Consider the following 27,486-nt stretch of genomic DNA (forward strand, 5'->3'; position numbering starts at 1 on the left):
GACAGTATCCAGTGTGACAGTGCATTACAACAACCTGTATCAATCAGGCCATTCCATGATTGTAGATTTGTGTCCTCAAAACAAAAAGATTGTAAATTTGTCACACGATTAAGAGCATCTAGTTCGATATAAGATACTTGAGTCATTCAAAATTCAAATGTGCGTTGTCATACTGTAGCACGCAACAAACATTAAGTTGCCTATATAGAAAAGCACCCTACCAAGTCTCACAAAACAGTTAAAAGTAGCCAGCTACGCCTGGGTAGCATTTTTCAGTTGCAGCAAAAAGGATACATTCCCTGCCCCCAACGGGGTAGAATCAGAATCAGCTTCCTCTGTTTCATAACTCCGACAACAAAACGAGAGATCACACGGGGTCCAAAAGCCCACCGCAAACCTTGCAGAATTACTTCACGTGTGCAGTGCTGCAAAGTCCCTTGATGATACGCTCTGCTTACTGTTGTGCACATTGAACTCTTTGGGCTCCTCCAGGCATCTCATCATCCTCCTCATATGCCTCCTGGGCAGCCTGAGCTTGCTTCCTGCGCATCTCTTCCTCGATGTTGTTCACATCATGCATAGTGGTCTCCTCGCACTCGTCTATCTCCATGTCTGTCAGCTTGGATGTAGGCTTCGGTGGAAGTACTGCCTCAAGAGCCTTGCACTGCTCTGGTGCCAGCGAGTCTGGGAACTCTACCGTGAAGTGAATGTAAAGCTTCCCCTTCATGAAAGGCCTCTGGTACATTGGCATCCCCTCGTCATTTATCGCCTTGAATTGGTCTGCAAAAATTTATCAAAACAAAGATTACCAACAAATACAGCTGCAAAAGTACGAGGTGCCATTTAAAGTACACAGATACAAGATCTTACCAGGCTTAACAACTTCACCAGGGTTTGACTTGATGAGAAGCTGCCTGTTGTCCAGATGTGTAAGAACAAATTGGAACCCGCAGAGAGCCTCAGTCAGAGACAAGGTGTGCTCATAAAAGAGATCATCGCCCTTTCTCTTGAATTTGGAGTGATCCTTCTGCTGGAGGACGAATACAATGTCTCCGGTGACAGTATCAGGCTGCAAGCAAGAAAACACAGTATAATTCTGAAACCAAATCATCAAAAGCATGTACATGTTACCATGCTGATTATTCAACAAACCATACCGCTTCATCAGCTTCACCAGGGAAAGTGATCTTCTGGTTGTGCTGCATCCCCTTCTCAACGTGAACTTCCAGAACCTTCTTCTCCTGAACAACCTTCTCACCCTTGCACCCTGGGCAGCGATCCTTCTCGTTGATGCTCTCTCCAGTCCCCTTGCACTCATTGCAAGCCGTCTGCATCTGCTGTATCATGGAAGGACCCAGCTGGCGGATGGTGACCTTCATACCTGAACCCTGGCAACCTGGGCACCTCATTGAAGCACCAGACTTGGAGCCCTTGCTGAAATAAACAAGGAAGTGTCATCAACAAAAAAGGATTTGGAAAATGCTTGGTTAATCAGGACGGTTCTGGCCGCACTTACCCCTTGCACTTCAAGCAGATGACACTACGCGAAAGCGAGAGCTTCTTCGAGGTACCATTGTAAAGATCTTCTAGAGAAACTTTAAGTGGATGCACAACATCTTCACCCCTCCTTTGCCTTCTGCCTCTGCTGCTGCCACCACCTCCTGTGAGAAAAGCATGCAAAAGACATTTATTGCATCAACAAAAGGGCACGACCACAACAGAGTTGTCACAGAAGAACATGGGTACCATCAAACAATACCTCCAAAAGAGGGTCCAAAGAATGATGAGAAGATGTCAAATGGATCTACATGGGCTCCTCCTCCACCCATTCCTTCCTTGAGGGCATCTTCACCATACTGATCATAAATCTCACGCTTCTCTGGGTCACTCAAAACCTCATATGCTTGTGCAAGCTCCTTGAACTGAAATAAAAAATTAATATAAAGGAACCAATACAAAAATTAACAGAGAAAGTTAAATAGAATAGAAAATGATAGAACATATTTTTACAGCTACAGATACCGATTGCAACTCTCAATATGCATTTTTCAATTCCAATAGAACTATTAAGCATTGATATAAATCAGCATCATTATGAAATAAGCATACATGCACATATTATATGCTGGCACAAATGATGTGGTAAAAACACAATAGAATATCTGACAAACACACAAAAACTAAACACCACAAAAAATGAAAAACCAAACAAGCTTGCCATCTGCCACATTTACATAGTGAGTCTCTGTGCATGCTTGCAGCTAATATAGGAGGTATCTCAGATGATTATACCAGACCATGTCAAGTTGACAAGATCTAAAATCACTACCTATGTAACAAAAAGATATAAAGTATAGGAACATCAGAAGGGCAATTAAAACATCCTTTAGTCATTAAACAGATTGTCAACAAAAAGATACAAATGCATATTGTCATCTTTCATCCTGTGTGACAACTGAGAAACACCAGCAAAGATTTCAATCACAACTCCTTGGGTAGCCACCCTTCATGAAACTATCAACAGGGGGGTTAGCAATGTACAAGTACATCAATGATCCCGTGTGACAGAACAAGACTGAAAATGCTACTCCATTGGTTCAGTCCTAATAACTGAGTGCATTTATTTTCCAAGAGACATGACATGCCTGGGAGGTCGACCATGGAGGCGATTTTCTTAGTACGACAGTTAATGGGGAGATATAGAGAGGAGAAGAAGGACGTACACATGGCCTTTATTGACCTAGAGAAGGCGTATGACAAAGTACCGAGAGACGTCATGTGGTGGGCCTTGGAAAGACACAAAGTCCCAACTAAGTATATTACCCTCATCAAGGATATGTACAAGGATGCGATGACTTGTGTTCGAACACGTGATGGCGATACCAGTGACTTTCCAATTAAAATAGGACTACATCAGGGGTCAGCATTGAGCCCTTATCTATTTGCTTTGGTGATGGATGAGGTCACAAGGGACATACAGGGTGATATCCCTTGGTGTATGCTCTTTGCTGATGATGTGGTGCTAGTTGACGAGAGTAGGGCAGGGGTTAATATGAAGTTAGAGCTGTGGAGACACACGTTAGAGTCGAGGGGGTTCAGACTGAGTAGGACCAAGACCGAGTATATGATGTGTGACTTTAGCCCGACTAGGCATGAGGATGGGGATGTTAGCCTCGAAGGTCAAGTGGTGGCCATGAAGGATACTTTTCGGTATCTAGGATCAATGCTTCAGAAAGATGGAGACTTGATGAAAATGTTAGGCATAGAATTTCAGCCGGTTGGTTGAAGTGGCGGCAGGCTTCTGGCGTCCTCTGTGACAAGAAGGTGTCCAGCAACTGAGTGTAGCAGAGATGCGTATGCTGCGCTGGAAGGGATAGAGTCCGAAACGAAGAGATTCGAGATAGGGTCGGGGTGGCACCTATCGAGGAGAAGTTGATTCAACATCGGTTGAGATGGTTTGGACATGTACAACGGAGGCCTCCCGAGGCGCCGGTGCGTAGTAGAGTTTTAATGTGGGGCGATAATGTAAAGAGAGGTAGAGGTAGACCTAGACTAACTTGGGACGAGACGGTTAAAAGACCTTAAGGAGTGGAATATCGCTAAGGGAATTAGCTATGGAATAGGAGCGCTTGGAGATTAGCAATTAACGTACCTGAACCGTGACCTTTGTTACTTTTTGCTTAACCCCTAACTCTTCCTTTGGCTTGTGCCCTTTTTGTGTTTCTTATTCTTGATTTCTGTGGGTTTCATCTCTAGCCTACCCCAACTTGCTTGGGACAAAAGACTAAGTTGTTGTTGTTTTGGATAAGCACAAAGATGCTTCATTTGTAAATCCAGATCAGGTAAAACATAAACCATTTTCAATGACAGTATACTAACACAACTACAATAGAGTACCAATTTTGGATGATGTGTAACTACAACTTTACCCCCTCTAGTTGAAGGCAGATTGGTGAACAAAAATTTTGTTCCAAAGATAGATCATATTACCTACTACTAAGACAAATATTGATCTTGCCAACTGATCTCAATGCGGAAAAGAAAAGGGAAACCCTCCCGCTCAAAACATGGAAATAACTTTATGCAAAGTTCTTACATCAGCAAGATGTAGTTCAAAACCAAGCAACATCCAGCTCAAAAGAACAAGTTAAAACACCAGCCATACATATTTTCATCGCCTGAGACAATTATGGTAACTAACAGGGAAGAACTAGACAATATACATGTGCAAAAGCAGATCACAAGAACTAGCACATCCCATAATAGCATGGAGAGTTCCTTATCTTTGTCCCCCTCTTAGGACCATTTCTTACTAGCAGGCAGTACTACTGTACTAGGGAGAAGGTTCTCTAGAAAACCCAGTTCCTGACCCAACCTAGATCATAACCACTGCACATCACGTGATCGTTGATCGCACACCACGAACCTAGCACACCGAACACGAACTACAAATCACAGCGGAGACAGCTAAAAATATCATCGAATCTACGACGTGATCATGACATGGAAACATGATGGTGAAACATAAACGGCAATTCCTACACGAAAGTACGAACCCCTTTGTCACACAGATTCCCCGATCTACCGCCACGGACGACAACAGATCGGATCAAAACCAGATCGCGAGAGGGGAGAGGGGATCGCGGGCGGTCCGGACCTTCTCGGGGTCGCCGCCCTTGTCTGGGTGGTTCTTGATGGCGGCCTTGCGGTATGCCTTCTTGAGGTCGTCCTGGGACGCGGACTTGGGCACCCCGAGGATCTCGTAGTACTTGGTGTTGTCGCTCTTCTTCGGCGCGCGCCCGAACATCTTGCCTTTGCCGCCGCGGGTGCCGCTCGGGAGGTGGGGGACACGCCTAGCCGCCGCCGCCGCCGCTCCTGCGGGGGAGTGGGATGGGGAGGAGCAGGAGCGGAGGGGAGCGGAGGGGGCGGTCAAAGCTGGTGGCCGAGCGGACTGGGAAGAGAGAGGGTTTGCCACGGCCGATGCGCGTGAGCTATATAGACAACCCACGAGTACGTCAACGGCATAGCGGACGCGTATTCCCGGTGCTGCTGGGCTAGAATGGGCCGGGCGTGCGTTTGGGCCGGGCTTCTGCTTTACTGGACGTTTTGTGGTGTCTGTTGTGGGTCGAAGCAGCACTCTCACTTTCGCTTCGCTTTCAGACGTGCTTGTGCTGATTGTGGTTTCCATGTAGCACAATTGGCGATGCAGATGCGTAGAGGAGTGGAATGAGTTTCGTCATATCAAATGTTCCTACGACCGTGGTTGCAATCATAGTTATAGTAGCTATAACTGTGACTACATGGTTCCAAATAAGTAAACTACATCTAAAATGCATGTGTTGTTGTTAACTAGTGTTGTCCTAAATAATTGTCACTTTTAGGAACGCAAAGGGATTAACCATGCAAATTCCTCCTATGGCTCTTAGGATGGTAAACTACATCATTTGGTATCTAAAAGTAAGTACCAAATGGCATACTATCTCCATCTCAAAATAAGCGCAATTCTACTTATGCATCCAGATGTAAATAATAGATTTTTCTAATTATACAGTACAACTCAGACACTCATAACACACGCGCGCTCATCTATATGAACGCATGTATATAAATCCTACCCCATTGAATATCTTCGAAGACTGAGCCGACAAATTCTTAATATTGACAAAATCACCACAGACGTCTCGCTGTCGATGGGAACGTCACCTATACTAAAAGCACAATACTATTAAATTATAGAAAATTTGCTCACATGGGAAGTCAAATCCAGAAACTAAGATGCTACGGCTCTTGTAACCACTGATTAACAGCTGCAAAAAGAGATAGTAGTTTTTAACTGACCGGGGAATTAGCATGACGAAGAATGCAATGATTGAGTGGCCACTTTGTGTCGTGATACCAGTAACAATATTGACATGCTGCAAAAAGCTCATAAACTTTTGCAGTTTGGATCCGATTAACTTATTTATGGAAATGGAAGGGGAAAATTGAAAAAAAATGTACTACCAATGCTTAGGAACGCAAAAGCGACATGTACGAGCATTTACAGCAAACGGTTCTACAGGAAACTCAGTCCTGCTTTCCCACTGCTTTTCACAAAATCACAGATTAAACTCTCCTTTTACAAGGCCCGCGTTGAAGTTGTGCTGTGCATCTGAATATGACAATCAGGCCCTCGCTTTCTTTCCAGAATTCACATACCGCCACCCCATCCCAACGGCTACCGCCAGCCTCTGCCGCACTGCTGTCTCCACCCGCCCGTGATAGAAAACAAAGCGCACATTTTCCAAAGGGCTTTTGTACAAATGTGATCTCCTCGAACTGCAACCACCTTTTTTCCCTTCAAAGCGACGAAAAGCGCCGGTAAAAAAAAACGAGACAAAAAAAAGGAACGAAATCCAAGCGCACGAACAAAAGAGGGGGGAGAGGACAGACGGGGGGAGCGCGAGGGGAGGGCATGGTCTCCCTCTCGTCCCGGCCCTCCCGTCTCGAGCAAAATCTCTCTTCTTCTCTCGCTCAGGTGAGTCCCAGCCCCATCTGATGTGCCAAGAATCGCGCATTCTTGGGGGCGTTGCAACCGGCGATGCGCGCATGGGTCTCGCGCTCGTCTTTTTGGGGTCTGTTTTGGGTGCGGATTTCGTCTGATTTGGGAGCAGTTGAGGGATTGACGCACGTGTTCTTGGATTCCGGGCGCATTTCGCTTGATTTTGGGCGGGACCTGGCGTCCGAGCTATGCTTGATCCTCTCTGTTTTGCCTTGCCGTCTGGGATATGCTTGATTTCCTCGGTCTGCCTGGGGAGAAGTTAAAAGTGTGTCTTTTGCCGCAGGATGCTGCATTTGTTATATCTCCATTTATGATAAAATTTGGGGGAAGTATTGGGGCATTTGGGGTCTATCCGAGTACATGTTCAACGATGCTGCTTTGTATTGAATTTAGATGGAGTGTCGGAAAGGTCAAAGGTGCCACTTTTACCAAGCCTTTTCCCTTTCTGATTCTGTTCAACGTAACATTTGTTCAATTTTGGAGGAAATTAGTGGTGGCGCTATCCATTGGGTTTGGTTTGGTATCCTTTACATAATTTAAGATGCACATTCCTAGGGCTGTTTTTCTTATGAGGCAATCATCAGTGCTTTCGTTTACTTCTGCTTGTGTGAAGTGAATTTTCTTCTTACAATACTTGCTTTTTTAGGTCCACTGTTTAGAGTTCTGTTTCTGGAGCGATCACAGCCTGTCTCACATTTTTCGTCCTTTATTGCAACTTCTGAAAATTGGTTGACCATTTATTTTGGGACTTGTTTCTATTTCTGAATCTGTTCATGGTTTACATTTTTCTGAGATACTGTAAATTTGTTTCAGAATTTTTTCAATTAACGTGTTGAAGAATTTTTTATCAGTTTCACATTGATGTACCTAATATGTTGTTCAATGACTAGAGATCTGGGTCTTTAAATTGCAGTTGCTATCTCTACTTGTCAAGTTTGGTGTCATTGTCTTGACTAGTAATGTATTCGTGATATCAGTGAGAATGGCAACCAGCAACCACCACCATATAGAGTAATGGCTCACAGAATATAGTGGTTGTTTCTGACTGACCTTATCATATCAGTTAGATTATTTATTGCATTAATCACTGGATTTCATAAATTGCTCTGACGATGCTTATTTTCGGTCTTCTATGAAGACTATTGTATATATTTGTTCTTGTGTGTTGTTTCAACAACTTGCACGTGCTAGTGATTTGTTGCAGTAGTAGTGTAGTACCACTACACATTCCTTTAAATTTCGGCAATTTTGATGTTCAGTTTCTCAGTTCGTGATCGTAACCCATCGCCTTTTTGTTTTACCTTAAATTTTAAGTAGGATGTGATGCTTTACTCATATAGCGCATTAATCACTGCACTGCTGCAGCATTGTGTCTTAGGTCATTGAGTTAGTGAAAGGGAAGCAGGGGCTATCATGGGTATCTCATCCAAGTGGATTAAATCCTTGGTCGGCATAAGGAAGCAAGAAAAAGGACACAATGCAGAAAAGCAACAAAAGGGACAAAATGCTGAAAGCCGTGAAACTGTAAGTCATGGCATTCCACCTAGGTTTATTAGTTTGCAACCGAATTAAATGGCCCATGCTTAATATTTGGCCCATTTTAGGAGTACCATATTATGAAGCATAATTTCTTTATCTATGTATTTTCTTATTTTCCTTGTCTTTGTGGGCTCAACATGGTGGTGCAATTATACTTGTTCTTTGTCTTTCTCTGTGAGAACATGACAAACCTTGAAGAATCAGATAAACTGCAAGATAGAAGGTTTACCAAACCTGGCTCATTGGATGCCACAGAGCTTCTGTTGTTGGCATGTCTTTGTCACAAGTTTGTTCCTCAACCAATATGCTTCACTTCCAGTGGACAGTAGTGCCCCAAAAGACAACACGTGTATTCCATTAGGTTTTCTACCAAATACGTAATTACATCATTACATGGAACATGACGAGAAATATTGTTGACATTTTATGGCTAATGCCAGCAAACCCTGCATATAAAATGTGCACTGATGTAGCGAATGGTGGTTAGCGCGTAATATGTAGTTATTATCAGTATCAGTGCTTCTGTGCCCTCACCTACTGAAGAGAAGAAAAGAACAAAAGCATACTGGCAAAGTTGTGGTTGAGCACCTAATGGCATCTTTCTGATTTAATTTCTAGTTGGCCTATTAGTGATGGATGATTGATTGGTGCACAATTGGACTATTGAATGTCCTGTACTCTAGGGAATCTTTCTTTAAGACTTGGTATTGTTTGCTTTCGTAGACAATGAAATCTGAAAGTGATTAAACTTAAGTTGCTACCTCTAATTCTCTAAAGCACTTAGCTACTCTCGTACTGTTGTAGTTTGTTTATAGTTAATCTGAAGCTTTAACAGTTTTAAACCTTTTCATGCACTAGTTCTTTTTGATTATTTGCTTCTATAATTCTGTGCAATTGAATACCATACATAGGAACTATATGTAGTCTGTCTGTCATGTGACTTGCATGCGATATGAATTTATGATGTTTAAAACTTTCGATTTTTATGAGCATCTGTCATACATTCATGCAGTCCAACCTGACTTGTTGGTTGTCACCATTGTATTTTACCTTATTATCATCTGCTTTTAATTGGTTTAGTTTGTCACCATGAAAATGAATTATAAATGTTACAGGGGAGCTCTGCTGATCAGTCGTTTCACGAACGGAAACATTCTTTGGATCCTGAAGGTGAACTTGCAGTTGGAGATATTCCAGTGCAAAGTGAAGCATTGACTGATGACAGCAATACACAAGCGATTTCAGATTCGATTTGTCCTGACAGTACATCACTTGATGCCCATGTCTCTCAGGATGAACATGAAAGTAAAGAGGATATGGCAGCAACAGTTGTCCAGTCTGCTTTTCGAGCATTCTTGGTATGCTATATTTTCAAAACATTTTGTTATCTACTGATATAAAGTAATTATAGTAAATATTGACTATGTCTGTATTCATTTTTCTATGATTTATCCAACTAAACAACTTGGAAACAGCCACTGCAATCGATGTGAAAACCAGATGATACAAGAAAATGGAAAATTTGTAGAGTTTTATCATTTTGGAATACTAAGAACCTGAAGCTTCTTTTCCTGACTTATTCAGATAAAGTTGTGTTAATGCATAGTGAAACACTAGTTAAAGAATCAAAAGCTTTATTAAATGTTTCAGTTCATGATTTCATATTGCTTCTGGTTTGTAATTCTGACCTTTTGTTCATATCTACCAAGGCTAGACGTGCTTTACGAGCTTTGAAAGGAATAGTTCTACTTCAAGCCCTTATCAGGGGTCATGCTGTTAGAAGGCAGACAGAAGAAACACTTCAGTGTATGCAAGCACTGGTAAAAGCCCAAGCTCGTGTCCGAGCCAGACAAGTTCGTGTTGCCTTAGAAAATCAAGTGGCACGTAAAAAGATTCCTGAACAAGATGATCATGAAAACCATGTCCGAGAAGTTGAGGTAGGCCACATAATTCTCTGGAGATCAACATGCTACCAGATGTCTCACTTATTACAAATTTTGCACGGTCCCTTGGTTGGGAAAGACACATCTCAGGGGCAAGTCAACCAACTTATTTTCTGTTTCAAAAAGGATGAATGCATATGAGTTGAATTGCTCGTAACCACTGCTATATGATATTCAAATATTCAATTTTTGTGTTATTCGGTGATTCCAGTTGAATATCTTTAATTACTAGTGCTTTTTGGGCCAGTTTTTATATATATATGTTCCGTTCTCGTTGGCCTGAATAGTAAATATCTGCAATTGTTTCTGTTCGTCCATGGATTTTTACCAACTAGGAAAACTGAGAAAGTCAATAAGTATGATGATTCCTCTCTACTGTACTCTGTATTTTGATATATCTTCCTTTCTTTCTTTGGCTTCTGTGGCGACAACAAATGCAGGGAGGCTGGTGTGGTAGTATTGGTTCTATGGAAGAAATGCAAGCTAAGGCATTGAAAAGGCAAGAAGCTGCTGCCAAGCGTGAGAGGGCAATGGCATATGCTTTGACTCATCAGGTAATTTTTGGGGGTACATCTACTGTGCTGAAAAGTATAAGGTTGTGAAGTGAATAGAACTTCTTGAGTGAATTAGCTCAATGGTCTAGCATTTGAGGAATTGTTGATATTTTTCTTTGATTATAGATCGTTAGTCAGAGAAGCAGATATGATGACCATCATGAAAGATCTTTTGGAATGGATGCCCTTTCATTAGGCAGGACGTGTTACATGTTTGCTGAGCTTGCAAATTAGTTGATAGATTGGCAGAAGACACCAGTTAGAAGGATAATATGGGTTATGAAAAGCATGACATTTGGAGATAGATATGAATAATAGCTGCATCTGTACCTTTTGTTTTGTTGAAATACATTCTGTCTTGCTACCTGCAGCATATAAACCAACACAACCAACTTGAAGCTTGATACATTTAATGTGACATTATTGTTCTAGTTTCTCAAAATTATTGATCTGAGTGGCATAGCAAATTATCATTAACTTATAATCTATTTACAATATAAACAACCATTATTGCCCCTATAACTTTGCTTTGTCTTTCTATATCTCTTAAGTTATGTGGTCACTAAGAAGTGTTTTTCATCTTGATCAGCGGCAAGCTGGTTCCAAGCATCAAAAATCTACTAGTCTGCAAGGTCCCGAACTTGATGACAACCACTGGGGGTCAAACTGGTTGGACAGGTGGATGGCTGTACGTCCATGGGAGAACAGATTACTTGACAGTAATGCCAAAGAGAGTATGCCAACACATAAAGATAAGCAGGATTTGGAAACAAAGTCTCAGATCACGCCAAAGGGTAAAGTGCCAACATCAAACACCCCTTCTGGTCCGAGCAAGAAGAAAGGTGCAAACCACAAAAAGTCATATTCAGATGTTAGTTGTACTTCATTTGCACGACCGGCAAATGTATTGCCATCCACCTCTTTGGGATCATTCAAACAAAAGGCAAAGGTTACAGATGAAGTTTTCGAGGAAGTCACCTCCCAGCCGACAGATGTAGCTTCTAAGGCTAAGCACAATTCGAAAGATAAGCTTGTGCAAGCGAATACACCAGCCAAGAACCGGTTATCCCTGCCAAATAACGGTAAGCACGCATTAGTCTCAAGCTATCCAGTGTCTTCCCTATTGATACACAGTACTCTCAAGCATCTTAGAACAGTTTCTCGTTGTGCTATTGCAGTCATCAAGAAAATTGCGGAAGTTTGTAGCTGAAAGCAACTAACCATCTAGAACTGCATACCAATTATTATAGCTTGCATGAGTCTTATGAGTTCATATTTTCCCCGCTAATTTGTAGTTTCGAAGCATGCATTTTTCCCATTTTCCAGTATCCAGCTCAACTGATGTGCTTGCCAAAAACATATTTTTCCAAGGATTTTCTAAAGCTCTTTTAAACAGTGAAATGAGAAAATTGCCAAAATCGTTCTAGAGATACACTAGCTAAACAACAACAACAACAACTTAGCCTTTTGTCCCAAGCAAGTTGGGGTAGGCTAGAGATGAAACCCACAGAAAACAAGAATAAGAAACACAAAAAGGGCACAAGCCAAAGAAAGAGTTAGGGGTTAAGCAAAAAGTAACAAAGATCACGGTTCAGGTACGTTAATTGCTAATCTCCAAGCGCTCCTATCCATAGCTAATTCTTTAGCGATATTCCACTCCTTAAGGTCTCTCTTAACCGTCTCGTCCCAAGTTAGTCTAGGTCTACCTCTACCTCTCTTTACATTATCGCCCCGCATTAAAACTCTACTACGCACCGGCGCCTCGGGAGGCCTCCATTGTACATGTCCAAACCATCTCAACCGATGTTGAATCACCTTCTCCTCGATAGGTGCCACCCCTACCCTATCTCGAATCTCTTCGTTCCGGACTCTATCCCTTCTTGTGTGCCCACAGAACTAACTCAGCATACGCATCTCTGCTACACTCAGTTGCTGGACATGTCGCCTTTTTATAGGCTAACATTCAGCACCGTATAGCATCGCCGGGCGAATCGCCGTACTACAGAACTTACCTTTTAGCCTCTGTGGCACCTTCTTGTCACAGAGGATGCACGAAGCCTGCCGCCACTTCAACCAACCGGCTGAAATTCTATGTCTAACATCTTCATCAATGTCTCCATCTTTCTGAAGCATTGATCCTAGATACCGAAAAGTATCCTTCTTGGCCACCACTTGACCTTCGAGGCTAACGTCCCCATCCTCATGCCTAGTCGGGCTAAAGTCACACATCATATACTCGGTCTCGGTCCTACTCAGTCTGAACTCCCTCGACTCTAGCGTGTGTCTCCACAGCTCTAACTTCATATTAACCTCTGCCCTACTCTCGTCAACTAGCACCACATCATCAGCAAGGAGCATACACCAGGGGATATCACCCTGTATGTCCCTTGTGACCTCATCCATCACCAAAGCAAATAGATAAGGGCTCAATGCTGACCCCTGATGTAGCCCTATTTTAATTGGAAAGTCACTGGTATCGCCATCACATGTTCGAACACAAGTCATCGCATCCTTGTACATATCCTTGATGAGGGTAATATACTTAGTTGGGACTTTGTGTTTTTCCAAGGCCCACCACATGACGTCTCTCGGTACTTTGTCATACGCCTTCTCTAGGTCAATAAAGACCATGTGTAAGTCCTTCTTCTCCTTTCTATATCTCTCCATCAACTGTCGTACTAAGAAAATCGCCTCCATGGTCGACCTCCCAGGCATGAACCCAAACTGGTTTTGGATCACCCTTGTCAATCTTCTTAAGCGATGCTCGATAACCCTCTCCCAAAGCTTCATCGTATGGCTCATCAGCTTAATCCCCCGGTAGTTAGTACAACTTTAAACATCTCTCTTGTTCTTGAATATCGGTACTAATATACTTCTCCTCCATTCCTCCGACATCTTGTTTGACCGGAAAATTAGGTTAAAAAGCTTAGTTAACCATACTACTGCCCTCTCGCCCAGACATCTCCACACCTCAATGGGGATGCCATCGGGGCCCATCGCTTCACCTCCCCTCATCCTCTTCAAAGCCTCCCCGATCTCTGCCTCCTGAATCCTCCTCACAAAGCGTCTGCTGAATCCTCCTCACAAAGCGTCTGTTGGTGTCATCAAATAAGTCGTCCAACTCGAAGGTAGGACCCTCATTTTCTCCATTAAACAACGTGTCGAAGTATTCTCGCCATCTGTCCTTGATCTCCTCATCCTTCACCAAAAGTCGATCTGTCCCATTCTTGATGCATTTGATTTGGTTTATGTCCCTTGTCTTCCTCTCGCGGGTCCTAGCTATCCTATAAATGTCCTTCTCTCCTTCCTTTGTACCTAGCCGTTGATAAAGGTCATCAAAAGCCTGACCTTTCGCTACACTTACAGCTCGCTTTGCAGATCTCTTCGCTAATCTATAACCCTTGATGTTGGTTGCGCTCTTGTCGAGGTGAAGGCATTTGAAACACTCCTTCTTCTCCTTAATAGCCCTTTGCACCTCGTCATTCCACCACCAACTCTCTTTCACTTCCTGCTTGCCTCCCCTACTCACACCAAACACTTCTGAGGTCACCTTCCGAACACATGTCGCCATCTTTAGCCACGTATCATCTACATCTGTTCCTTCTTCCCAAGACCCCTCGCCTAACATTCTCTCCTTAAACGTTTGTGCCTCTTCCCCTCTAAGCTTCCACCACTTCGTTCTCGCAATCTTGGCACGTTTGTCCCGGTGGGTACGTACCGGAAAACGAAAATCCGCCACCACAAGCTTGTGTTGGGGGACAACACACTTCCCAGGTATCACCTTACAATCTAAGCAGGCACGTCTATCCTCTCTCCTAGTAAGGATAAAATCGATTTGGCTCGAGTATTGTCCACTATGGAAGGTCACTAGATGGGACTTCCTCTTTCTAAAGAGGGTATTCGCTAACAGCAGGTCGTGGGCCAACGCAAAATTCAAAACATCCTCCCCCTCGTTCCTACTACCATACCCGAAACCCCCGTGTACTCGCTCATATCCTACATTAGTCGCACCCACATGGCCATTGAGGTCTCCTCCTATAAAGAGTTTCTCACTGATAGGCACGGTACTAATCATGCTATCAAGATCTTCCCAGAACTAACTCTTGGAGCTCTCACTAAGACCTACCTGAGGTGCATAGGCACTGATCACATTTAGAACCAAATCTCTAATGACCAACCGCACTAGGATAATCCGGTCGCCTTGCCTCCTAACATCTACAACTCCATCTTTAAGGCTCCTATCGATCAAGATGCCTACACCATTCCTACCTGAAGTTGTCCCCGTGTACCAAAGCTTGAAGTCAGAACCCTCCACCTCCTTCGCCTTCTGGCCCTTCCATTTAGTCTCCTGCACGCATAGAATATTTACACGCCTCCTAATTGCTACATCGACTAGTTCTCTTAACTTACCTGTTAGAGACCCTACGTTCCAACTATCTAGACGAATTCTAGCTGGTTCGGCTAGCTTCCTTACCCTTCGCACCCGTCGAGAGAAATGTGAAGACCCTTGCTCATTTTTCACTACACCCGGGCGCAGATGTAGCGCGCCACAGAGGCTGCGACGACCCGACCTTTGCTCACTTATCATCGTACCCGAATCACGATACGACGCGCCCCTGAGGGGATGACGACCCGGCCCTTGCCCATTTAACACCACACCCGGGTTCTGATGTAGCGCGTCGCTAAGAGGGTTACGCCCCAACGAATTTCTTATGGATTTCATTTCCATTAGAGTGGCTGATTTTTACGCTGGTTTGCCAAACCTAACACAACCCTCCACATTTTCTCATCGCGGGCTTGGGACCGGCAACGGCAGTGTTTACGTTGTGTTGCATTCCGTCACTCCTTAAGTTTGAATTTTGTTTATTATGTATATGTCCAAACAGTTGGCAGGGAAGCAGGAAAGGGACCAACTCGTAGGAATTCGATGAGCAGGTCTGATCCAAAATCACGGGCAGATGCTGCTAAGCAAGGTGGGAAGCAAGTTGAGTTACAGGCCTGATAACACATTCCTGTTCTTCCAATCTATAAGCGGCGGTTCTTGGTGTGTTTCTCCAGCTGTGCATGGTACATCTGTTGTACATAACATTCTCAAACGACATCCTGCATTTAGATTTGGGCTGTGTTTCATATTCCTTTGTGCAACGTCGCTGGTGTGTTGTGCCGTCTTTTCTTATGTTTTTCTCCTTCCCTGCAAGTTCTAACAGCCGAAAGAAGGACCTGTGTTGTGCTGTGCTGTGCCCCAAAAACAATGATCCTTTGCTGTGTGCACCCTTCTTTTCTCTCTGATTAAAAAATGATCGCAAAAAATATGCTCGCTTTTTATATTTGTTGTCAAATCTTTGCTGCAAGATTTGATCCATGGCTCTTTGATGATCTACCAGCAGATGCACGCGCACGTACTTCATTTAAAATTGGCATATTTTAGGACCCATGAGGACCATGCTTTCAGCTTTCCCTATGTTTATATTAGCATGCGGGGCATTATATAGGAGACATGGTTTACTTTTTAAACGATATTCTTTTTTTTTTGTTTCAAATCCTGCTTTGCAACATGTAAAGCACACCCGTATTCTCTGGTTTGATAGGGGCCTCAAAATAAAAGTAGGAGCTTAAACAGAACGCGCTTGATTGAGCAGAGGAGTTCTGTATGATTGAGCTCCCCTTCATCAAGTGTGTGCGCGCGCGTGCGTGCGTGTGTGTGTGGAAGTTTCTTGGGAACTGTGATCCTGCTTTTGCAGTTGCAGAGCACCGGCCTCTGCTGGTATACTACCTTTGATCGTACAATAATTCAGGTCAAAGCTGCATGGCCTGCAGATTTGTTTATCGATGATTGGTCGGCAAAGTGAGGTCATGTGGTGCGCAAACTCCCCATCTGTTGGGATCATGTGGCGTGCAAGTGTGCATGAGCCGATGAACAGCAATAACAAACAGTTTGGATCCCTTCTCTGCTACCAAAACAATGGACAGTAGGACTTGTGCCCATAGCTTTGAATCATTGAATGTTTGAAGGAGTTTCATGAAAACAGTTTTGTTTCCATGAAAAATGCCCCTATATTTTGAATTTTGCTTCAGGGTGTTGTATTGAGGGGCTGTTTGACCTCAGTTGGAACTTGAAAGTTTTGAATTACACGTGTAGCACAACTTTGAGAAAGTTCCTTACACATGGCGTGGCCAGAGATATATGGGCGAGGGAGGAAGGAATGGCGAGGAGTTGCTTGGCTGGGCGGCCGAGTGCAAGAACGGCAAGAAAAGAATCCAATGCGTTCCACACCTCCGCTGGTGCCGACCAATGAGATCGGCGGAATATGGCGCGCACGCCTCCTGATCTGGGGGTGACCGACACAGACCCGGATCAGATCGGATCGGATCTCGCAGCATTCCCGTAACCGAGTAGCAGTACTAGCTGCATGTTCCTGACGCTTTTGAAAGCCTCGCCTCACACACCTGTCGTCGTACCGTCCAGGTCCAGATGTGGATTTCAAGTGATGTGCTCGCAATGCTAGCACAATAGGGTTTGGGCTTGACAGTGGTGTGTGATCCGTGCACAGCCTTTTGGAAGAAGCAGAACTGAGATCCCTGTGCTGGGAAAATCGGGAGGAGCGATCGGTCCTTTTCAAGACGATATTCTTGCGTCATGGGATGTCTGAAACCATTGGAAAAATAAAGCAAAACTCAAACTAATGAGACTGAAGTTTGGGCGTCTCGATCGCGCGGCAAAGTCGTCAGATCTGGTCTACGTAACGTAGGCTCTTAGTCATGGTACAGGGAACGGGAAGAAGTGCTACCGTACAAAGGCTACAGATGTCAAAGCAAGGTGAAGTGCTCCGTGTTCTGGGTCGAGCCAGAGTAGGAGCTGGATCATTTGCCGATTGGGAACAGTCCTGACTAGCTCACTCTACTTGCATAAGATATGCAGCATAATAATAATATATGGACACGGCTAATTTACAGCAGGTCGTAATATTAGCTTGTCATGTCGTAGCACGTTTCTATTTTTACCAAAAATTGCTAATGTTGTTTTTTATAAAGTGTGATCCCAACTGCTTTCCAAAAAAATACCGGTGTCGTGCTATGCCTGCGAAGGAGAGAATAAAAAAAGAAGTGCGTGCATGCATGGAGAGAAAAGAAGTGTATAGCTTTTACATGATATTTAGGATATGATTGTGCATAGGAGTGATTAATTAGGGTGTAGTTTTTCCTATTTGCTCTTATTAAATAGGGCTACGGGTGTATCGTGGACACGAAAAGAACGGTGCGATTGGTTGTTGCAGTGTCTCCCGAGGCAACCGAGACGGGAGGTCTCAGGTTTGGATCCTCGCGAGCACATTATTAAATAGTGCGCGCGAGGTTGGTGCATGAGCGCCCAAGTTTTCCCGGTCGTGGTAGGTTACCACCCTTGCATATGCGTCCCTCGCGATAGTGAGCTGCTCTTTTTTTTTTTTTTTGCTCGCGCGCAGGCTGGCCGCGAAATTTTGCTAGGCGCGCACGCTGGTCGCGTTTTTTTTTTGCCATGCGTGCAAGCTGGCCGAGTTTCTTTTTTGCCGAGCGTGTGACGCTTGGGTTCCTATTTAAAGCCCCCTGCAGCTTCTACTACCAGCGCAAACTACAAACAGCCAGCGTCACGCACTCACACACACACATGGCCATTCCATTTGATCTAAACTGAGCTTCCGGTTGAAAATGAAGACAACCAGCGGGTGGAGGATGCCGACGAGCTCGACGATGACTTCCAGCAGGTGGAGGATGCCGACGAGCTCGACGACGACGATTTGCCGGTGGAGGATCCCGACGAGCTCGACGCGGTGGATGACGAGCTCGACGAAGACGATTTGCCGGTGGAAAATGGCAACGGTAACATGCCATTTCTTTTCTGTTTGTTGTACTATTACTAATGTTCGGTCGTATTCATACTCCATTGTTCCTTTTGATAGGATTTGATTTGAACTTGCCATGAGACGAGTTTGGCGCGGTTGATTTTGATTTCGTACAAAATCTTGCTGGTAAGATTGAGTGCTTCCTTGCTTTTAGTGCTTCACACATCTTGTATCGTTGGATTGTGTATGTTTGTTTTTTTACAAGTAGAACATGCTGTGGAGGCTCCCGTTGAAGAAACAAGTTGAAGAACCTGACCGAAGGAAGAAGAAACAAATATCTGAAGAGCTCCAAAAACAAGTTTATCAAGCTTTGTTGGCTAGAAGCAAGAATGGGAGACTAGACAAGAAGGATACTAAAATTATTGCTGATTAATTTGACGTTCACGTATGGGCAGTTCAACATTTATGGAAGTGAGGTAAAGCGCACTTGCAAACTCTGTTCCGGTTGTGGTTTGTAGTCTAAAGAATGGTAGAGTTGGCCGTAAGGTAATCCCTGTTGATTTGGAAGCATTGCGCAATATTACTCTAAAGGAAAGAATGACTATAGAGGATGTGTGTGCCAAACTTAATATGAGCAAGTGGAAGATTCAAAAGTATTTGGAAAAAAGGTTTGCTTAGACGCCACTCTAGTATCATCAAACCATACCTCACTGAAGCTAACAAGAACTTTAGATTAAAGTGATGTGTTGACATGATTAAGAGGGATTTGCTTGCTGATCCAAGGTTTAAGGATTTGTTTGACTTTGTGTTCATTGATGAAAAATGGTTCCACCTCTCTCAAAAATTTGAAAAATATCATTTGCTACCGAAGAAGATGATCCCCAATGGACTTGTGAGAACAAGAACTACATCCATAAACTCATGTTTCTTGTGTTTTTGTGCTCGGCCAAGGTTTAGAGATGAGAATTGTATTTTTGATGGTCGGATTGGTTGTTTTTCACTTGTTACTTATGAACCGGCTATTAGAGGTAATCAGAGAACCGATCGTGTCCGTGGAGATATGGTTACGAAGCCCATAACTTCGATCACAAGAGACACGATTAGAGATTTCATGATCAACAAAGTGTTGCCTGCCATTCAAACCAAATGGCTAAGAGAAGATGTGGGAAAACAAATAGATAATGCACCTTCCCATTTGAAATTGGATGATCCAGTTTTTTATGAGGCTGCTAAGCAAGAAAGATTCAATATTCGCCTAATTTGTCAACCATCCAATTCTTCGGATTTCAACATTTTTGACTTTCAACATTCTTGACTTGGATTTTTTTCAAGCTATTCAAGTAATTCAATACAAGAAGAATGTAAGAACAATACAAACTCTAATTCCAGCAGTGCAAGAGGTAATTTGATTAAATTGTTCACACATGTTTCATTTTTTTCTTGAACAACAAATTTGTTCATTGATTCATTTGTTGCACACTTGTTTTGTAGGCATTCATGGAGTATTCGGTATACAAAGCAAACCGAATGTTTCTAACACTACAAAGTGTTTTGATGGAAGCTATGAAGGTGACAAGTTCAAAATTCCTCACATGCAAAATGAAACATTAGAAAGAGAAGATCGGCTGCCAACTTCTATCCCTTGTGATCCATCTTTGCTAGATGAAGCCGAGGCTACTATTGCTGCAGCAAACAATTAGAATTATGCTAGTTAGCTTAACCAGTAGACGAGCATGGTTGTAACAATTAGAACTAAAGCTATTTATCTTACCGGTGCTTTGGCGTGGTCCTTCCCGACAGCTAGCTCACGCTCACTCTTCTCGTCGAGCATCTTGAGCACGTGTGCAGGTAACATGAGAGCATTGCCATGCATCACGACATTGTCGAGGTCGGAAATGAGAAGCTCGCAATCGAACTCGTCGAGGCCGTAAATCATGACGCCGAGTCTGTATTCCGCGTGGACGAGGCCGCAGCGAGAGCATGGCCATCTCCGTGAGTGCGCACGATTCCATGCTTGGCGGTCCTCATGGACGAGATGACAGCGAGCACATAAAAAAGAGCCCGGCGGCAAGGAATCCGACACCATCGTCTCCGAGTCTGGCGCGAGCTCCGGCAACTCTGGCGTGATGGAGTCCGGCGCCATCTGCAAGTCAGGCACCACCTCCATCTCCGAGTCCGGCGTGAGCTCTTGCAACTCCGGCGTGATGACCTCCTCTGGCTCCTACGAATCCGGCGCGACGAGCTCCTGCAACTCCGGTGTGACGACCTCCTCTGGCTGCTGCGAGTTCGGCATGGCGAGCTCCATGGTTGGGAGTGGCGGGAGTGGAAGGCGAGTTGAGCAAGAAGGCAAGCTAGCCAGGAAGGTGGAGATCGATTAAAGAGGCACGACATGCAAGCCAGGAAGGTGGAGGTCGATTAAAGCGGCGCGGCGCGAGCGTTTTATTAACTTGTCCCAAACCACCAAGCGTTTCATGCCGTTGGGGAAGGGTAAAAAAGAAAAAAAACGGCTGGAAGAGAGCTACGACATCCTTAGCCAAAAACGCTTCATTCGCCAGGATATCATGTAAAAGTTATACAGAGGGAGTATATTATAATTTGCTTACCACATTCGAAAAAGTTGCTTATGATTTATAAAAGATTGCTTCAGTCATCTTTTATGAATTAACAGGATGTTTATGGTGATATTGCGAAGATAAATTGGATGGTATGATTAGAGAAGAGGGTAATCAACTGTATTGTGGTAGGTGGATGTTTCGTGCATGTTTAAGGAGTCATTTTGGCAAAACAATTGAGCATTCTAACTAATTTGCTTTAGCATTTTTATATTCTAAATAAGCAAATTATGTCTCTTTGAAAAAAATATAGTCAAAGCATATACAAGTATGATTTTATTTTGAAGGTGTTGTTGAAAGAAACATAACTGTGAAATCGGAATTTGAGTTTGATGTCTGGTTCAAGAACTACACCTTTTTAAAATTTTAAAATTGGCTGCATGCATTGACGTGAGTGAGGAAAAGGTTTAGTAAAATGGACGAGCAGCGCAGCCGTAAAAGGTTAGCCAGCCAACCTGAAGTCTGTGCCTAATAACATACGGTTTTATCTGTTCTTCGCAAAAAAATAGTTTTGCTTGTTGACTAATTGTTTATTTGCACAAGATCAGTCTACGTCCTCCGCATAACGTGTCAATGTACCTTGGAAAAGGACATCCGTAAGTTTATCAGACGGAGTGCCGGGCAGTCAATTAGAAGTCCAAAGTACTTTGGAGACCATGTCATGTACAAAAACCCCTCCCATATACACAGAGTTTGGCGTAGACTTCCTAATGGCAAGATTCTTATTTTCTCGAGGAGCCAAAATGTCGAGATTCTGCAACAGAGAGACTATCAACTAGCGTAATCAACAATACAACAATGTATGTTCTACTTTTCACCGACCTTTTTATTTTAAAAGGAAACTTTTCACTCACTTTTTAAACAAAATTAAAACGAATTCCGTACAGGCTCGTGCCAAACGCCCTAAACAAGGCTGCAATAATTATGGCTCAACCGCTCAGCTGCTCCAAGCGGAGATTACGTACGTTAATGGTAGAAGAAATCCAAAGCGTGCAGACAAAGAGCCCAGGACACGCGCGAAGAGCATGGCAGCTGCTACTACCAGCTAGCTACAGCAATCTCAAAAAAAAAAAAACTAGCTACACTACACCTGAATACCTGATGGGCGGCTGCTGGCTGCTCAACGGCGGAGGCGGCATGGCCCCGTGATCTCTCTCGTCCCGGTCAGCGTCGCCACGTTGTCCATGCGACGCGGCAGCCACCCACCCACCTGCCTCCTCACCCGGTCGCCGTCCAATAAAAAAATCGGGCGACAAGGGGGCGCGCAAGCCTCCCACGGCCACCGACACGTGGGCCCACCCGTCAGCCTCCACCCGCCTGGCCTCCTCCCCACCGTCCAGCCGGACCCCACGCCGCCGTGCACGTGACGTGACTGCACTGGACTGACCGGCCGGATCGTGGTTAACTCTCTCCCGATTAGCTGGTCCCCCGCCGCTGTCAAGGCGAGTAGGAGTAGGAGGCGACGCTTCTAGACGCGGAGCCAGCCAGCGAGCCAGGTGGAGACGCGCCGCGTGGAGATTCGCGCCGGCGGGCGGATCCAACCGCGGGGATCCGAGAATAGGCCGCGCCGGGCCGAAAGCAACTGTGGGGCGAGCCACTTGCTAACCACCCTGTTAATGGGCGTGCGTCGCCATCGATTGCTTAATTACAGCGCGCCCCCTAATTGCGAGGGGGCCCACCGTCCCGTGAGAGCGATGAGCAGCGGCCACGGATTTAAGCGCGCGCCCCCTCCTCGCCCTCCGCCTCCCACTCTCTCTCTCTCGCCCCTCCGTTCCATTCCGCCCCACCCCCACCTTCGTCTCTCCGGCCGCCTCCTACTCCGCCTCCGCCCCGGGCGCGAGAGGTACTCCACGAGATCCCCCGCAAGCTCCCCACCACCGCCCGCCGCCCTCCAGGGGATCCGTCGCCCGCCGCCCGCCCGCCCTCCCGCCGCCTCCTCCGCGCGGGCCTGGATCCGCCATTCCCGGTTCCGCGCCGGGTTTTCCTGGTCCGGCTGCGCTGTTCCCGGCTGGGCCAGCGCTGTCCTGCTCCCGTTATTGGCTCGCCTCGCTGGCTCGCCGTTACCGGATCTCGGGAGCCAGGTCCGGCCGCGCGCGATGGGGCTCGATCGGCTTGCGGGAGCCTAGGGGGCGCGGCGCCATTCGTTCGCCATTCGCGGAGGGAGCCATTTTCCCCGGTTCATCCCCTTCTGCCCAAATCTCCCGATTGTTTCTTTGTCGTGTTGCAATCGCGCTGCTAGCTGCTAGCCCCCAAATCGCGAGATCCAGCTCGCCGGGCCTTTTGCGGACTGTCCCCGTCAATCGCTCTCAAATCCGCGCTCCTTTTTCCCTCGGAGAAAAATCTGATCCCCGCTCCCCACCACCACCAAACCACGAGATCCGCCGCTGCATTGGCCGGGGCCTGCTCGCATTCCGCGAATCTTGATCCGAGGGGCCGCAGGCGCGGCAGCCGCTGGCCGGAGATGACGTCGCCGGCGACGACGCCATACACCTCGCCGTTCGTGCTCTCTTTGCTCCTGCTCATATCCATCCCCGTCGTCTTCCTCCTCGCGCCGCGCCTGCTCCCGCCCAAGACGCTCCCGGCCATCCCGGACGTCGACGAGTCCGACGACCTCGCCCTCTTCCGCCGCGCCATCCTCTCCTCCTCTTCGGCAACCCCAGCGCCACCCACCTCCGCCGCCTCCTACTTCTTCCGCCGCCGCCCGGCACCCAAGATCGCCTTCCTCTTCCTCACTAACTCCGACCTCGTCTTCTCACCGCTCTGGGAGAAGTTCTTCCGCGGCCACAAGAACCTCTTCAATCTCTACGTCCACGCTGACCCCTACTCCGTCCTTGAGCTGCCGCCCACACCTTCCTTCCGCGGCCGCTTCGTCCCCGCCAAGGCCACGCAGCGCGCCTCCCCCACCCTCATCTCCGCGGCACGCCGTCTCCTTGCCACAGCACTCCTAGATGACCCCAATAACCAGTTCTTCTCGCTCCTCTCGCAGTCCTGCATCCCGCTCCACCCTTTCCCCACCCTCTACAATGCCCTCCTCTCTGAAACTGCTGGCCCTCATAGCCGCCACCGCAGCTTCATAGAGATAATGGACAACATGGACAATGACACCACGCTGCTGCACGACAGGTACTATGCGCGAGGTGATGACGTGATGCTCCCGGAGGTTCCATATGACCAGTTCCGTGCTGGATCGCAGTTTTTTGTGCTCACAAGAAGGCATGCCATCATGGTGGTGAGGGATATGCGGCTTTGGAAGAAGTTCAAGCAACCCTGTCTAATCAAACGCAGGGATTCATGCTATCCGGAGGAGCACTACTTCCCCACATTGCTTGATATGCAGGATCCTGAGGGTTGCACCAAGTATACCTTGACGAGGGTAAATTGGACAGATTCAGTGGCAGGCCACCCACACATGTACGAGCCTGGAGAGGTATCGGCGAGCTTGATCAGGGAGCTGAGGAAGTCGAACAACACACATTCATACATGTTTGCCCGCAAATTTTCTCCCGGGTGCCTTGAGCCGCTGATGGAGATTGCTGATTCAGTCATCCTACGGGATTAGGCCTGAAGCAACCACCATTTCACGGTGTCAGAGTTTGTACACTGAAATGAATGAGGTACGGAAACAAGCACTTGCTGCGGCCTTGCCAAAAGAATCAATCTTCTTCTATTTAGGTGTTGTGTTGAGAGAAATATCTCCACATGGAGTGTACATAGTACGGAATGCAAGAGTATTAGGTTGTCCAGTAATCTGTATGCTTAACAATTTCATAATAAAGCGGCATACTACATTAGATCGGTGTTTTGTCATCACTTGGTATGGTTTGTAGCATTAGGATGTTGTGTTAGGCATTGCAAGCATCCTGTTTCTGTTAGATCAACATGGAAATGCTGGCAGGACTATTGGGCTATATGGTTCATCAAGTACTGCTGAACAGTGATCAGGTCATCTTGAAATGCAGAAATAAACTTCGTTTGGTAATTCTTTCTGTTTGTAGTGGAAGAATCCCCACAGCATTGCATTATGATACTCAATGCTATGTTCAATGTATAATACCTGTTGTCTGTTTCTTAATTCTGCCAAACCTGCAATGCCTTGTGCTGCGATCTCATTGAAGAGAATACATTTCTGTTTCTTTTACTGTATTGGAAACTGCACATCTCAATGTAAATTCATAGTGTCTTTTTCTTGATGATCTTTTAAAAGTTTAGTTATATTTTTCTGCTACACTGTGATGCTTCTTGGTTCTGCAAAACTCGTTCTTCATGTTTCAGGCATTGAAGAAATGCTTGAGCGCAATGCTGTTTTCACCCCCACTGTGATTCGATGGACAGACAAGTAGCTGTCCATCTCTGCCCTCTAAAACCTTCTCGAGGAACAACATAGCCCCTTCTTGGAATTGCTTTCTTCATTATTCTTTACATGGGAGGATGCGCTCTTGCTTGGAGAGGAGTATGTATAGCCACGGATAGTCCCTTTGTGAGACTGAGTGGTACTTTGAATGCAACAGTTTCTTGTCAAGTGACAGAGCAGTAGTTAGTGTGATCATCCTATGTATTACATGGAGCCACTTGTGAATACATGCAGTGATGGTTTGTAGATTGTTGAATATATACCAATTACATGTTTTATTATAAGTTTGCAAGTCTGTTTTGATGGTTTAGCCCGTGCCACGGTGCTGCTGCCTTTCTCTTTTAACTTTTAAGTCACTGTGGCACTTAATAGTGATAAAAAAAACTATTTATCATGAGATAACATAATGGACTTTAGGTGTAGGATGCTTTTGGCCAAACTGCACTGAACAGAACAATTTGTGCAAGCAATATGCCAAAAATTGGGTTCTAATATAGTAATACCTTAATGTTATTCTTCGCATTTTCTATCCCTCGTTCAAACCTTGTTAGATATTATTATGTCCTGCTATTTTTGTGCCATGAGCCTGCCCCACTCCCAAATTATAGTGCTTTCTTATAGTTTTGAATCATGAAACACATAGGAACTGTTTTCTCTCTGCCCCACTCCCAGAATTGTACTGGTGATTGACATGTCTTGGGGTTTGGAACCTGAAAACGATAGGACATGTTCCGTTGGTTTTATACTACTAGGGAGCGCTTCTATTAGCTGTCTATACCAGGATAGCAGGTAAGATTTCTGTCACAGATCCAGCACAGATAGGGCCTGTTTAGTTCCTTCCGCAAAAACGCAAAAAAATGTAAACGCAAAGATGCTAAAGGAATCTTACTAATTTGAATTATTAAATGAAGTCTATTTACAAAACTTTTTGCATGGATGGGTTGTAAATCGCGAGACGAATCTAATGAGCCTACTTAATCTATATTTTGCAACAGTGATGCTACGGTAACCATCCGCTAATTATTGCTTAATCATGGATTAATTAGCATCATTAGATTCGTCTCGTGATTTACAACCCATCCATGCAAAAAGTTTTGTAAATAGACTTCATTTAGTACTTCAAATTGGTAAGATTCCTTTGCAAAATTTTTTTTTGCATTTTTGCAAAATGATCTAAACAGGCCATAGTATCTGTATGCCCTGTCAGAAACAGATAGTACCTGGCAACTATTGCTACATTTATTTGCCGAATTACGAGGAAATCTGTGATATGAATGATGAGCTGAGGGGAAGGTGGTGGCTTGTCAGAATTTCCTCTTTGCTCTGATCTCTATTCGCGGCTCTTTCTGTTTATGCACTTGCCATATTTGCCATAGTAGTAGTAGTATTCTCAGGAAATCACCAGTCCAGACTTCTGAGGGGGTCATTTTATTAAAATTTGGTTAACTCTGTTACATTTTTCAGCAAGAATAAGATGCCTCGTAAACCTTTTGTCAATGTTTGCCGAAAGTTCCAAAAGTTGATTATTTGAGCACTGAGATTCTTAATCCTTTTCTAATGTCCTGCACCTTCTCTGATTCCCTAGTACGTTCTTCAGCATTTTAACGTTGACATTCTGAGGTGGATAAACAAAAAAGTTAGTAGAAAGGAACATGTACTGAGCTACTGCAAGAAATAGAGCGGAAACACATGAATCAAGCTCGGTGCCTGTTCATGAACGCTGTCAGCCTGTCACGTCAAAAATGTCTTGAGCTTCGTCGTGTCTCTTGCTGCAACTGGAAAAGCTCGGGTCTTGAACTCAGCGTATCGGTCGTTTTTCTTTTGTTGCAAACAACGGATAGGTTGAGGACTCACTGTCGTCGGTCGCCATTTGGTACCACAGTTGCTCACCCAACTAAAAAAAGTGACCAAGGCACCGACCGTCAGTTGTTAAGATCAGTAGCTCTGTTCCAAATAACTTTTTTTTTCCCGTGGACTTCACTATCCGAAAGTTATTGTTGTTCATAACATCCTTACAAAAAAAAGACAAAATACCATTACGGCTTTCATTCAATCTAATTAGAATTTTTCAAAACGGAGATGAAATCGTACAGGAAAAAATTTAAATAATAAACTCATCCATCTAGTAC

General features: G+C 44.9%; 3 protein-coding genes and 1 long non-coding RNA gene across 4 annotated transcripts; 3 read left to right on the plus strand and 1 right to left on the minus strand.

Annotated features, from left to right (window-relative positions):
• Positions 1-96: 96 nt before the first annotated feature.
• LOC112874874 (dnaJ protein homolog) lies at positions 97-4,958 on the minus strand. The gene is made up of 6 exons (XM_025938438.1): positions 4,658-4,958; positions 1,760-1,922; positions 1,517-1,661; positions 1,158-1,434; positions 871-1,069; positions 97-780 (listed from the first exon to the last, which is right to left on the minus strand). Exons 1-6 carry the CDS (start codon positions 4,805-4,807, stop codon positions 455-457), a joined length of 1,260 nt encoding a protein of 419 aa, XP_025794223.1. The 5' UTR covers positions 4,808-4,958; the 3' UTR covers positions 97-454.
• Positions 4,959-6,380: 1,422 nt separating this feature from the next.
• On the plus strand, positions 6,381-15,902 carry LOC112874875 (protein IQ-DOMAIN 1-like). Its single transcript, XM_025938439.1, has 7 exons — positions 6,381-6,517; positions 7,907-8,065; positions 9,196-9,438; positions 9,790-10,017; positions 10,464-10,577; positions 11,167-11,659; positions 15,464-15,902. The coding sequence occupies exons 2-7, from the start codon at positions 7,955-7,957 to the stop codon at positions 15,577-15,579; spliced, it is 1,305 nt and encodes a 434-aa protein (XP_025794224.1). The 5' UTR covers positions 6,381-6,517; positions 7,907-7,954; the 3' UTR covers positions 15,580-15,902.
• Positions 15,903-19,620: 3,718 nt separating this feature from the next.
• On the plus strand, positions 19,621-20,164 carry LOC112874878. Its single transcript, XR_003225057.1, has 2 exons — positions 19,621-19,794; positions 19,886-20,164. It is a non-coding gene; the product is annotated as an uncharacterized LOC112874878 (long non-coding RNA).
• Positions 20,165-23,074: 2,910 nt separating this feature from the next.
• LOC112874876 lies at positions 23,075-25,644 on the plus strand. Its single transcript, XM_025938440.1, has 2 exons — positions 23,075-24,620; positions 25,279-25,644. The coding sequence occupies exon 1, from the start codon at positions 23,468-23,470 to the stop codon at positions 24,563-24,565; it is 1,098 nt and encodes a 365-aa protein (XP_025794225.1). The 5' UTR covers positions 23,075-23,467; the 3' UTR covers positions 24,566-24,620; positions 25,279-25,644.
• Positions 25,645-27,486: the final 1,842 nt, after the last annotated feature.

This window comes from Panicum hallii, chromosome 9, assembly GCF_002211085.1.
Source record: "Panicum hallii strain FIL2 chromosome 9, PHallii_v3.1, whole genome shotgun sequence".
Classification (NCBI taxonomy): domain Eukaryota; kingdom Viridiplantae; phylum Streptophyta; class Magnoliopsida; order Poales; family Poaceae; genus Panicum; species Panicum hallii.